This window comes from Bufo gargarizans, chromosome 11 (genome assembly GCF_014858855.1).
Source record: "Bufo gargarizans isolate SCDJY-AF-19 chromosome 11, ASM1485885v1, whole genome shotgun sequence".
Classification (NCBI taxonomy): Eukaryota; Metazoa; Chordata; class Amphibia; order Anura; family Bufonidae; genus Bufo; species Bufo gargarizans.
The window spans coordinates 46,581,147-46,595,707 of record NC_058090.1 but is presented as its reverse complement, the minus strand read 5'-3'; the positions used below and the strand labels follow the sequence as shown (position 1 = coordinate 46,595,707).

The 14,561-nt window shown below is 43.0% G+C and overlaps 1 protein-coding gene across 1 annotated transcript in view; it reads right to left on the bottom strand.

The window, feature by feature from the left end:
* Positions 1-5,045: 5,045 nt before the first annotated feature.
* Positions 5,046-14,561, bottom strand: part of LOC122922180 (carbohydrate sulfotransferase 9-like) — an 88,115-nt gene continuing 78,599 nt past the window's right edge. Inside the window, exons 3-4 of the mRNA XM_044272696.1 lie at positions 7,754-7,780; positions 5,046-6,453 (exon numbers count right to left, since the gene is read on the bottom strand). Of these exons, the coding sequence (XP_044128631.1) occupies positions 5,627-6,453; positions 7,754-7,780 (854 nt within the window). The 3' untranslated portion in view covers positions 5,046-5,626. The remainder of the gene's footprint in view (positions 6,454-7,753; positions 7,781-14,561) is intronic.

Genomic DNA, 14,561 nt, shown 5'->3' with positions numbered 1-14,561 from the left:
TCCATTTTGATAGCTAGACTTCTGGCATTTGTGAAAATACATTTGAAATTATTATTACCTGTAAAGTGAATATCTGGTATTTTTGGGTTACCTTGGTTGATGTTTGTATGTAACAGGTTCTTGTTACCAGCAGTTCTATCTTTCATCGTGTATAGTTCTGCTCAGTCTTATCCCTACTTTCCTCACTAACCCCTGCCCCCACTAAATCCCCATGGTGCCCTCCTATATCCCACTCTCTATATACACTATCTACCCCCTTATTACTATGACCCCCCACCCACTCCCCAGATCCTAGTTTAAAAGCTCCTCCAGCCATATAACTATTTTTTCCCCCAGGGCAGTTGCACCCTCCCCTTTAAGGTGCAGCACGTCCTTACTGTAGAGCCTGTAACCGACAGAGAAGTCGGCCCAGTTCTCTATAAACCCAAACCCTTCCTTCCTGCACCAGCTTCTGAGCCACTTATTTAACTCCCTAAGCTCCTCTTGTGTCTCTGTTGACGCTCGGAGCACTGGTAGTATTTCTGAAAACACTACCTTGGAGGTCCTGGACTTGAGCTTCTTTCCTAGTTCCCTCAAATCATTTTTAAGGACCTTCCATCTCCCCCTGACTTTGTCATTGGTGCCAATGTGTACCATGACCTCCGGGTCCTTCCCAGCCCCACTCAGAAATCTGTCAATCTGATCCGCAATATGCTGAACCTGAGCACCCGGAAGACAACACACTGTTCAGCATTCACGGTCTCAGCGACAGATGACCCTGTCTGTCCTTCTAATAATAGAGTCCCCTACCACCAGCATCTGTCTAACCTTTGCAACTCTCCTTTTCCCATCCTTCCTGCAGCGTTCATCCTCCTGGTTGCTGGGAGAATCGCCCTGCTGCAGTGTTGCTGGCCCTGGGCTTTCATCCCTAATATCAGCCAAACAGGCATATTTACTAGGGCGTTCTAGCTCAGGACTAGCCTCCCTGGCACTTTTCCCTCTACCCCTTCTTCCTACATTAACCCAACTGCTGACCTGATAGTCCTGATCTTGACCTCCTCCTCCCAACTCCATTTCACCGACCCCAGTCAGTGCCTGCACAGTGAGGTCTAAGAAGGTCCCCTTCTGAGTGATGTACCTAAAATAACATATATGAGGGCCAGCAATCTCGCTGGGAAAATAGCCCCGACTTCAAAAGTGAGGAAAGATAGCCATCAAAAAGATAACTGTCTGGCAGTGAATGGGTTCTTCAAGTGTGGCAGATGTGCTAATTACAAGTTTCCCCCCAAAAAACACAAAAGTAGTGTCCACAGTGCACTCTTTCAGTTTGGAGATACAGGAATGCTTGACCTGTGATTCCACTGATGTCATATATTTGCTGCAATGTGGGTGCAGGAAGCAATATATTGGCAGAACGAAAAGAACGCTAAAAAAGAGAGTAGCGGAACATGTGGCTAATATTAGAAAAGGTCTAGAGATGCATTCATTATCAAAACATTTCAAAATGAAACATAATTGTGATCCAACTAGCCTGAAATTTACGGCCATTGAAAGGGTCAAGAAGGTATGGAGATGGGGAAACCATATCGCACACATGTCAAGACAGGAATCCCGCAGAATTTTTGAGTATGATACGATTGTTCCCAGGGGCCTGAATGCCGAGATGGAGGTTTTTGGGTTTCTGTGAACCAATGGGGGGGTTGTCTGGTTGTGAAGGGAAATCGCAGTCTGGCCGTTTTTCGACACTGTGATCTCCCCTCCCAGCTAGACGGCTCCGCTTTTCTACAAAAACTTCATACTTCATATACAGGTCCTTCTAAAAAAATTAGCATATTGTGATAAAGTTCATTATTTTCTGTAATGTACTGATAAACATTATACTTTCATATATTTTAGATTCATTACACACAACTGAAGTAGTTCAAGCCTTTTATTGTTTTAATATTGATGATTTTGGCATACAGCTCATGAAAACCCAAATTTCCTATCTCAAATGTCCTGTAGATCCTTCCGCTCGGTTTTGTTGAACATTCCAATTGCAATTTATAAACGTTGGAGGGGAATACATATGAAATGGGCTATAACCGCACATAAACCGCAATTCACATGATGCGTTTTTGATGCGGTTGTCTTCTAAATAATTGCAGGACCTTGCAGTCTTCTCCACAACCCGTTTTAATATTTATGTATAAAGGGTATTTATTATTTTAACTTATTTTAAAGAACACAATTGCAATTGAAGTCTAATTGTATAATATAATACATGCATGATAATGAAAAGGGGATGCAGCCCAATCCACTCCACATATTAGGACATTCACAGAAGTGTAGGATTGTGGGTAAGGATATCCCTATATAAGGAGTGAGGATCCGCTCACTGAATTGGCCACTGAGGAAGGGGCGTAGGACCCTGAAACGCGTCTGGCATACAGAGTGAGCGTGGATCTACAAAAAGGACAAAGCTAGCTGGACACAAGAAAGAAAAAAGTATACAAGTGTAATCGGAGCAGCAGTCGCGGAGTAGTGACGTCAGACGACCGTCTATCCGGTCCCCCAGGCAACGAGGTCACGTGGGACGCCACGTACGGCCGAGCACATTGCGTGGGTCGCTGCGAGTGTGCGACCGCTTGGTAACAGCGCTGCAGGGACGCAGTGAAGAGGGGTAAGACCAGGCGCATGAGAGCGCTACAAGCCGCATGAAGAGACTGTGAGTAATGACATTTACAGCTCCATTGTGAATAAGCACTGTTATCTATATCCACTATTGAATGTCCTCAATTGAAGGTACTGGACAGTCCAACTCTGTTGCAACACTATTATCTCTTTATCAGCTTCTGGCTAGAGGGCCATTGTTTCATCAGTAGGATTCCACCCAATAGCAATAAGACTCACATTGGGACATTGCTGGTATACCACCTTACGATTGATTGAATGGGACATTGCCGCCATTGAATCCTAGTGATTATAGTGTATTAGGATCCCAGTGATCTCATTTTGATTTGTGTACGGTATATAGCAGGTTGTCATTCTTGTTATTTCTTTGCAGGAGTGTATTGTTCACGCTTATCGCACGGCGTATGTGCGTTTTTTTTATGTATTTTTAGGGGCAGGATTTTAAAGTATTAAAGTAATACATTGTTATTCACCATTGTGTTTCCCTCTTGAGTGTGCTCCCTTATTATTGCTGTTACCTCATTCATTCTGCCGGTCCTGAGGGTGGGACCTGAGGGCGATCACCTTATCCATCCGGTGAGGGGGTGAGCCGCTGTAACTTCTGACTTTTACAGTGAGGTCTAAGCCTCTCTCTGGTTTTGCAATGCCCCTAAGTATTTTAAGCTGCCTATTTAGATCCAAGATCTGGGCTTCCAAATATGCAACATGATTGCATCTAGTGCAAATGTATTCACCCTCAAATGGTTCTTCAAGGCACGCATACATTGCACAGGACACACACTTAGTAACATTGTCCAGGCTGCACATGTTTAAATGGGGTTGAACAGTAAAGAAGGATTACAATTAGACCCTGTCTGCTGTAGTTGGAGTACTAGCTAGAATCAAGCCAACAACACACAAGGAAAATCTATCAAACCTTAGTTTATTAATCCTTGTCTTAAACGCCGGTTCTTTTAACACCACTTATTCACAAGGACCTTTGCTATAAACTATATGCAGCTATTTGCAATAACTCCCACAAAATCACACTCAGCAACAGCACTCCGGTTCTTTAAACTCCACTTTTTCACAAGCCAACTTAGTACAGCAAGCCCAGGAGGAGATCACTGCATGTAATGTAAATGCAGCACTCTCCTCCACCGACAAGCAGGTGCTTGTCAGCAAGGAACGCTTCCTTCCCTGTTGCTGCTGGAACTCCGGCCTGCCCCCATTATAGTCAATAAAGCCGGAGCAGTAGACCGGGGGAACGCGTGCACTAGCGGCAGCACGGATCCAACAGGCTGTTCACCCGCCCGAACAGCCTGCTGAAGTTCCTTGCCGCTAGTGGGAAACTAGCCTTATTTGTTAAGTTATTTCCATCAGTTATTGTGAGCCAAAACCAGGTGCGGCTCTAAACACAGCACAGGTGCAGGTCTTTCCATTATATCTTATCTCTGAGTAGGCTTCACTAATGGTTATGGCTCACAATAAAGCCTCATTCACACATCCGTTTCCATTCTAAAATCTGTGAAAAGGTGGTCAGTGATGCATCCGTGAAGCTGTCCGTGTGTCCGTTTTTTTGCTAACTGTGTGTCATCCGTGTTTCACTGACCCTGCATTTTTAAACAAAAAAAATCATGTTTTAGTATCTCCATATTCTGAGAGCCATAGTTTATTTTTATTTTTTGGGTGATTGTCTTATGTAGGTTCTCATTTTTTGCGGGATGAGATAACGGTTTGATTGGTATGATTTTGTGGTGTGTATGACTTTTTGATCGCTTGGTATTGCATTTTTTGTGATGTAAGGTGACCAAAAAATAGCTTTTGTGACACCATTTTTTTTTTTTTATGGTGTTCACCTGAGGAGTTAGTTCATGTGATATTTTTATAGACCAGGTCTTTACAGACGTGGCAATACCTAACATGTATACATTTTTTTATTTTTTTATTTAAGTTTTACGCAATATTATCTTTTTTTTTTAAACAAAAAAAGTCATGTTTTAGTGTCTCCATAGTCTGAGAGCCATACTTTTTTTTTTGGGGGGGGCGATTGTCTTAGGTAGGGGTGTTTTTTTTTTTTTTGCAGGATGAGGTGACGGTTAGATTGGTACTATTTTGGGCTGCATATGCCTTTTTGATCGCTTGGTGTTGCACTTTTAGTTATGTAAGGTGACAAATTTAGTTTTTTTTTTAGCACAGTTTTTATATATATTTTTTAATCTGAGGGGTTAGGTCATGTTATATTTTTATAGACCTGGTCGATATGGATGCGGCAATACCTTATATGTCTACTTTTCTTTTTTTCCCTATTTTTTACAAGTTTTGTTTTAGTTTATCTTGGGAAAAGGACGCTTTTTTTTTTACTTGAAACTTTTAACTTTTTTGTAAAACTTTTTTTGTCCCACTCTGGGACTTCAACTTTTGGGGGTCTGATCTCCTTTACAATGCCTTGCAATACTTCTGTATTGTAATGCATTGGCTGTAAGTGTATTACCACTGTAATACGCTTACAGCCTGCTTGTCTGTGAGATCCATCGGGATGCCTTCCCTGCCATCGGGTAACCGTCACAGCCCCAGGCCCGGTAGGATCCCGCACGTGCTGCGGTCAGTGCTGACCGTGGCAGTGCAAGGGTTAATGCACCGGCATCAGTGTTTTCATCTGTGTTTTGTGGCAGGAGTTCAGGCAGGCTGTTACTGCAGAGAACCAGCTCCAGCATTGGCAGATGCTACCAGAATGTCTGTCTGCCCCATTGACTATAATGGGTCCGTGGGAGACCTGGCTGGTACCTGGCAAATATACTGGGATTCCACCGGACACATTTCTGCCGGAACCCATTACAGTCAATGGGGCTTGCAACACACAGAACTTTTTGATGTGTTGGCCACTGTGATCTAGGTTTCACTATGTCCCACCAAGGTTTTAAAAATGATCAAAAAGTAGTCTAGAAACATCTACGAGCAATGCCATTAATAGATGTAAGTTATTTTAGGGATTTTAGAAAAATTCACTTTTGTAATAACTATATTCAAACATGGAGAAGTCCAGTCCGTAGATATTCATAAGTTTCCTAAATAGAACTGGAGGAAGCATTTCCAGGTAATGTTTGCTTATGTCTTCACTTGTACGGGACTCATTAGAATGATGTTTAATTGTGGGGTATTTCAAATTTTGGGAGGCCCCTATGGTTCGTAAAACAAGATCTGCATCCTCTGCTAAGGTTTCAAACTTGCCGATAATATCATATTGGATTTTGCACGGATCACACAGCTCATTCATAGGCTTCCAGTGAGTGTCTCTATAGGATGGATTTTCCTGAACGATAAAGCAGGCAAATTGTTCAAAAGTAAGGTTTGCCTTGGAATGGATACCAAGTATATTTTTGATCAGATTTGAAAAGTTGGTGCTGTAGTAAACATTATCATAATGAAGAAACTTGTCTCTGTAGGCAGAAACAACTCGCTCTAGGGGATCTCGAGTAAACATCACTTTAGTATAAGTTGCTAGAAGTTCTTTCTGAAGGGAGGGAGGATATGAGCTCAACTTGACGAGTTGTTTTGACTTATGTACCTGGAAATGTTGAAGCTCATCTGCAGAGAGATCAAGAGATTTGTTCAGTAGTAGGATGATTCTTTTCCAGTTTGAGCAGCCTACCTTGGGCACCTCACAATATATAAATTTATGGCTGTGTTCAACGTATAACTGGGCAGTTACATTACGAGGCACCACAAAGGACGAGCCGTTGAGATTGTTCCTCTCGCATACAGATCTTATATTAGCCTTCCTCTGTTCTTGAGAATCCACAATTGAATACTGTGGAGCAGCTGCATCACAAAGAAAAGTAAACAAGTATTTTACAAAAACATAGTCTAACCTTAAATAATTCAAATTAACATATTGTATAAGGCTCTATTCACCATGTATTTTGACCCTTAGGTCTCTTTCACACGAGCGTGGCGTGTGAGGGCCCAATAAGATGCGGGTGCGTTGCGGTAAAATGCACGATTTTTCCATGCATGGTTATAACGGAAAATAATAGCATTCCTAATACAGAATGCAAAGTAAATTAGGGATGGAGGGGTTAAAAAATAAAAAATAAAGTTAACTTACTCTATAGCTGCCGGTCTCTGTTCTATCTTCAGGACCTGGCAAAAGACCTGTGGTGACGTCACTGTGCTCATCACATGGTCCAATCACATGGTTCATCACCATGGTGAGGGACCATGTGATTGGACCATGTGATGTGACGTCACCACAGGTCCTTAGCCGGCAGCTCAACATTACAGAAGAAGACAGAGATCCGCAACTACGCGATCAAGTGGACTCTGTGAGTTAATTTTTTTTATTTTTAACCCCTCCATCACTATTTTATTTTCCATTCTGTATTCAGAATGCTATTATTTTCCCTTATAACCATGTTATAAGGGAAAATAATACAGATCGGGTCCCCAGCCCGATCTTCACCTAGCAACCATGCGTAAAAATCGCACCGCACCCGCACTTGCTTGCGGATGCTTGCGAGTTTAACGCGGCCCCATTCACTTCTATGGTGCCTGCGTTGCGTGAAAAACGCTGAATATAGAGCATGCTGCGATTTTCACGCAACGCACAAGTGATGCGTGAAAAATCACAGCTCATGTCCACAGTCCCATAGAAATGAATGGATCCAGATTCAGTGCGGGTGCAATGCGTTCACATCACGCATTGCACCCGCGCAGAATACTCGCCCGTGTGGAAATGGCCTTAGGCTACTTTCATATTAGCGGCAGCCTTCTCTGGCAGGCTGTTCCTGCGGGTGAACAGCCTGCTGGATCCATGCCTCCGCTAGTGCACGCTTGCCATTCACTATAGGTCCAGCTGCAGCACGGCAAACATGCAGAGAGGCGCCGGAATAAAACACCACATGTGAAAAATGATTTTTAGCTTAAAATGAGTAAAATGCAATAATAAAAAAATGCCCCCAAAGATGTTCATAGCCTTTAAGCTTCTTTCACATGAGCAATACACAATGTGTCAGAGTCTTTTAAGTGAAAAATGGATGGATTTGCATCAGTTTTGTCATACAATTGTAACACACAAGAATTCCTTGTAACAGACCAAACACATATGCCAATTTTCACTCACCTAATGACTTGAATGAATCAGTCCTGCCTGAAAAATAAATGAAGATGGAACGTGTTGTGATTTCATGAACAGACACCTGGTCAATGGTAAACAATGCTCATGTGCATATACCTATTTAAATGAATGGGTCAGTGTTCACACCTAATGCTATCCATTATAATGGCCTATATCCAGATGGAAACATTGGGGCACATTTATTATGACTGGCATTTTAGATGCCAGTCTTAATAAAGCCCCATCACTGGCAGTGGATTGCCGAAGTTATGAAGAGGCCCCGGCCTCTTCATAACTTTGGCGTATCCAGCGCCACTTTTGAATGTGAGACCGCTTTCTAGCTGTGTTACATTTAGACAATGGAAAATGAGATGGGCCTGCTGGCTCGCCCACTTTTTTAGATCCGGCGTAAGCGGGAAGAAGTCGCAGATTGCGGCATAGCTTCATATAGGTGAATGGTGAGGAGAACTTCCATTATGGAAGTGTTTATTAGTACACAGTAGGACTGGGGAGCAGTGATTACAGCACTCCTTATGCTGGCTGTACTCACTGCTTTCTGGTGTACTGCCGGCGCCGCACAGCATGAGGATGTAGGCACTCTCTGTAACCTCACATTGTGTGATGTCGGATCATAGAACAGCGTGGCAGGAAGAGCACAGCGTGGCAGGAAGGACAGCTGTCGGCAGTCCGTAGAAGGAGAGGTAAGTTTGTCTGATCTGAGGTATTACTAACCATGGGAGTCTGATCTGAGGTCTAAATAATTTTAGGGTCTGATCTGGGGTTTGATTAAGGCCGAATGCACACAGCCATGGAACACGGACGTGAGCGGTCCGTGGTATCCCGGCCTGGCATCCTGCTGACAGCAGGAGCGCACGGCATCATTGGTTGCTATACACTTGTATAGATCATACGAGTGTATTACTGTAGTGCAGCGGCGACATGAAGCGCACGGCGTGATAGCAAATAATGACGCCATGCGCTCCTGCTCTCAGCAGGATGCCAGGCCGGGATACCACAGACCGCTCACGTCCGTGTTCCACAGCCGTGTGCATTCGGCCTAACAGTGAGGGACTGGTCTCAGGTTTGATTAACATTGGGGATCTGAGCAATGATAAAAAATATTTTTTTTCTTATTTCCCTACACTAAAACTTAGATGCATCTTATGGGGCAAAAAATATGGTATCTCTTACATATTTTATCTTATGTACTGTATATTTTATACACCAGACCTCTAAAACTTCCTGAATCCCTACTAAGACGACACATAAATTGATCTTTGTTTCTACACACATCTCCCCATTGTATTACATGTTTCTATCCTGAAATTAAATAATCTCTGGTGTGTTCATCTCAGGCTGCCTGTTTTTTGGGGAATCAATCAAGATTGTGTTCAGAGGTATTGTTATGTCACATGGACATTTGTGCTAGATATTCCCATAAAAACTCAAATAATGGTTTTGCAAACAGAATCACACAATGATACTTAACCCTTCCTGTCAGTCAATTTCCATATTTTTTTCTCAATTTTTTACTCCCTGCCTTCAAGGAGCCATAACTTTTTATTAATTTTTTTGTTCACATAAACAAATCAGGGCTTGTTGTTCAAGATTTTTTTTCCAGAAAAAGTTATACTTTCTAATGGCACCAACAGTGGTGTAGCGTGGGGGGGGGGGGGCCCTTTGCCCCGGGAGCAAAATTTTAAGGGGAGCCAGCAGGGCCGCACCGCCAATTAGTCAAAGTGATGCAATCACCCCAGGTGGTGCGGCCCTGCTCACAAGTGGAGGGCGGCAGCAGGGCACAGGGAGATGAGCGCTTCCATTAAGCACTTATCCCATAGTCATCTGTATCGTCGTCCTCAGGACAGCGATACAGATGGATGTGCTGTGGGGCAGGCGTCTCACTTCCCCGTTCCTCTGATAGGCTGCAGGCATCTACCGGGGCACTATATATGGGGCATTTTATACTGGTACATTATAGGGGGCACTAGGAGGAAGGGGGGAGAGGAGCACTATGGGGGAATTTACTGGGGGCACTATATATGGGTATTTTATACTGGCACAATATGGGGGCACTATTGGGACATTAGCTCAACTGGGGGCATTAAAAAGGGGTATTTTTTGCACTGTCACATTATAAGGAGAATTATTACTACTGGAGGGCATTATGGTGGGCTTTATTACTACTTGGGGTCTAGGGGGAACATGATTACTAGTATGGGCACTGTGGGAGCATTATTACTACCATGTGTGCTCCAGCAGAGAATTATTACTATTGGTGGGACTTTTGGGAGCACTATTACTGTGGGGGCACCTTGGCACAGTATCAGCTTACCACAATTATTTTTGGGGGACGGTAGGGAGTATCGGGGATGGTAGGATGATTTGTCCAGAAGATAGGAGGATGATGGAAAAGTAGTAAACTAAGATTTTTTTTGTTAAACTGCAGAGACGAAAAATGGCTGAAATATGGTGGCCTGCTCTGAAGGTCTAAAGGAGAAGATGAGGAAAGAGGGAAGGAACATCTATATCAAAGGAGACATCACTGGATGTAAGAGGTATGGGGTGTTGTATTACCCTATATGTTCTGTAGTGATGGGAGGGTAGATATAGAATTTGGCCCACACTGTAGCAGCCTGGCCCCACACTTCAGGTCACACTTGAGCGAACTCAAACTGTAAAGTTCGGGTTCCTACCGAACTTTAGGATTTTTGGACCCTGGACCCGAATATTTCAGTAAAAGTTCGGGTTCGGTGTTTGGCGATTTCTTGGTGCTTTTTGAAAGGCTGAAGAGCAGACAATCAACAAGTGTTTAACTCTTAGCCCTTAGAAGCCATCACAGCCATGCCTACTAATGGCATGGCTGTGATTTGCCAGTGCAGCATGTGACCCAGCCTCTATATAAGCTGGAGTCTCATGTAGCGCTGCATGTCACTCTGCTGTTACTAGTGTAGGGAGAGGATGTTGCTGCTGTGAGGGAGAGAATAGAAAATAATCTGTTATCAGAAGTGCTTGTGAACTCAGCGATCTACATAGATTTTGTTTTGTGGGTGCAGTGCACAATCTTTTTACCCTGCCTTGAGCCCAGTGACACAGAAAAATAACTTTTATCCGTCTGTTAGTTAGGTGGGCGGCGGCGGCCATTTTATGCAAGCTCAGTGCACCAGCACTGCATATGTGATTTTGTGACATTGATATCCAAGCTTGAAATACTGCAATAATAATCTGTGTTTAAAAAAAAAAACACCAATTTTTTGCAATATCCTACATCTGGTGCCTTTGCAGCATTAGTCAGTGTGCAATTTAAGCTAGAAATACAGCTATAATTTTCTGGGTTTTAGAAAAACACCCTTTTGGGGCAAAATACTAAATTTTACAGCCTTTGTTGCATCTGTACGTGCAAAATTCAAGCGTTATATACTGCTGTCATATTCTGTTAGTAAAAAAAACACCCATTTTGGGCAAAGTACTTAATATTGCGGTCTTTGCTGCATCTGTTATTGTTAAAACAAGCTTTAAATACTTCAATAATTTCCTGGGTTTTAAAAAACACCAATTTTTTGCAATACCCTCCATCTGGGGCCTCTGCCACATTAGTCAGTGTGCAATTTAAGCTATAAATACAGCTATAATTTTCTGGGTTTTACTAAAAACCCTTTTTGGGTAAAATACACAATTTGACATCCCTTGCTGCATCTTTATGTGTGAAATTTAAGCGTTATATACTGCTTTCATATTCTGTTATTCAAAAAACATCAATTTTGGGCAAAATACTTAATTTGCGGCCTTGTCTGCATCTGTCAGTGTGAAATTCAAGCGTTATATACTGCTGTCATATTCTGTTATTGAAAAAACACCCATTTTGGGCAAAGTACTTAATATTGCAGCCTTTGCTGCATCTGTTATTGTTAAAACAAGCTTGAAATACTTCAAAATTTTCTGGTTTTGAAAAACACCCATTTTTGGCAATAACCTACATCTTGGGCCTCTGCCGCATTAGTCAGTGTGCAATTTAAGCTAGAAATACAGTTATAATTTTCTGGGTTTTAAAAAAACACCCTTTTTGGGCAAAATACTCAATTTTACAGCCCTTGTTTGCATCTGTGCGTGTGAAATTCAAGCATTATATACTGCTGTCATAATCTGTTATTAAAAAAACACCCTTTTTGGGCAAAGTACTTAATATTGCAGCATTTGCTGCATCTGTTATTGTTAAAACAAGCTTTAAATACTTCAATAATTTTCTGGGTTTTAAAAAACACCCATGTTTTGCAATACCCTCCATCTGGGGCCTCTGCCGCATTAGTCAGTGTGCAATTTAAGCTAGAAATACAGCTATAATTTTCTGGGTTTTACTAAAAACCCTTTTTGGGCAAAATACACAAGTTTACAGCCCTTGCTGCATCTCTGCGTGTGAAATTCAAGCGTTATATACTGCTGTCATATTCTGTTATTCAAAAAACACCCATTTTGTGCAAAATACTTAATTTTCAGCCAAACAAGCTTGAAATACTTCAATAATTTTCTGGCAATTTTTGGCAATACCCTCCATCTGGGGCCTCTGCCGCATTAGTCAGTGTGCAATTTAAGCTAGAAATACAGCTATAATTTTCTAGGTTTTAAAAAACACCCATTTAGGGCAAAAATCTTAATTTGCTGCCTTTTCTGCATCTGTCAGTGTGAGATACACGCTTTAGATACTGCTATGCTATAATGGTATTAAAAAAAAACAACTATTTTTGGCAGAAATCTTAATTTGTGGCCTTCTCTGCATCTGTTAATGTGAGCTACACCCTTTAGATACTGTTGTTCTATTCTGCTTTAAAAAAAAACACCCATTTAGGGCAAAAATCTTAGTTTTGCAGCCTTTGCTGCATCTGCCATTGTGAGATACACCCTTTACATACTGCTGTGCTATTCTGGTATTAAATAAACACCAATTTTGGGCAAAAATCTTAATTTGTGGCTTGTCTGCATCTGTACGTGTGAGATACACGCTTTAGATACTGATGTGCTATTCTGGTATTTAAAAAAAGCACCCATTTAGGGAAAAAAATCTAAATTTTGCAGCCTTTGAGGCATATGTCATTGTGAGATACACCCTTTAGATACTGTTGTTCTATTCTGCTATTAAAAAAACACCCATTTTGGGCAAGATCCTAAATTTGAGACAAATGAGGAGAGTGTCAAATAAAGGACGTGGCCCTAGTCATGGTGCTGCTGGTGGAGCTCCTGTTGCAGGGACAGGACGTGGTCGATCTGTGCCAGCTACTGTCACCACCAGATTGTTGAGAAGTTCTGTTAGACGTTCTTCAGTACCTCCCGCATGATCTTCTTTTGTTTTGCTTTCGTTTTGACATCTCTCCTCCCTCTCCCAGCTGTCATCTATTAGCAGTGATTGCCTCCCTATATATCTCCTCCCCATACTGCCTTACCTTGCGGTTTATACAACTTCTGGATTGTGCTGAAGCTAGAAGCTGTTACTGCTGCATCCACAAGATAAGTCTGTTTCTTTATTTCTGTTTTCCTGTGGGCTTGATCCTAGGTGACCCTGATTCCCTCCGTATTAAGTGTAGGGAGCCGGTGGTCGTGTCCCCTTACTATTATAGGGTGTTCAGGTGTTATACAGTCGAGGAACGAGGGAATGCAATTATCTACCATAAAGATTTTTGCATAGGCTTAGCAGGAAGGGAGAGTGCTAGGGCTGTTACAGGGCTTACCCTTTTTGTTCCTTAGTTTTCGATCAAGTCAGTCGGATCTTCATTTGTGTCTTCTAGTTTTCTGTAACACCATCCGTGACAGCAACACACACAAGTGAAACACCTTCCTCGGGTGCGAGTAGGCGACAGAACCTTCAGGGGTATTTGGTCGGGCCTAATGCGGCTCTATGAATGGTGAGGCCATAACAAGTACAGGCAATAGTAGATTGGGTGGCTGACAGTGTCTCCTTTACATTGTCTCCCACCCAGTCTCCTGCTGAAAGATTAGAGTTGGCACCTGAAGCCGATGTCCATCAGTCTTTCACCTCACCCCCTTGCCAAGCAGTTTAAATCCCAAGTCATGCAGCAGTTCTACTTTTTGATGACTCTGTTACCAGGGTTTCCCAGGGCCATCCACCTAGCACCGATGCCCAACCACCTATGTTTCAAAATGAGTACATGGCAGGACCATCACAGCACGTCTTGGATGATGACGAAACACAGGTGCCAACTGCTGGGGCTTTCAAAAGTGTGCAGATCGACAAGGAGGGCAGGTGTGAAGACTGGGTGGAAGATGATGTGGAGGACGATGAGGTCCTCGACCCCACATGGAATCAAGGTCATGCGAGTGACCTGTGTAGTTCAGAGGAAAAGGCGGCGGTCGCACAGAGCCATCAGCACAGCAGAAGAGAGAGCAGGGTGCAAAAGCGGAGTGGTCGTTCCCTAGACAGTACGCCTGCTACTGCCCACTGCAGCACACCAAAGCCAGCTCCAAGGAGTTCCCTGGTGTGGCAGTTCTTCAGACAATGTGCTGACGACAAGACACCAGTGGTTTGCACGCTGTGCAATCAGAGCCTGAAGCGAGGCATAAACGTTTTTAACCTGAGCACAACCTGCATGACCAAGCATCTAAGTGCAAAGCACGAGCTGTAGTGGAGTAGACGCCTTAAAAACCAAGACAGGTCTCTGGCTCCTCCTGCTTCCTCTTCTGCTGCAGACTTGGTCTCTTCATCCACCTCTGGAGTGACAATGCCACCTGCCACCCCGCAAACAGAGGATCTGCCAGCAACACCACCAAGCATCTCCACAATGTCCCACAGAAGCGTTCAGCTCTCCAT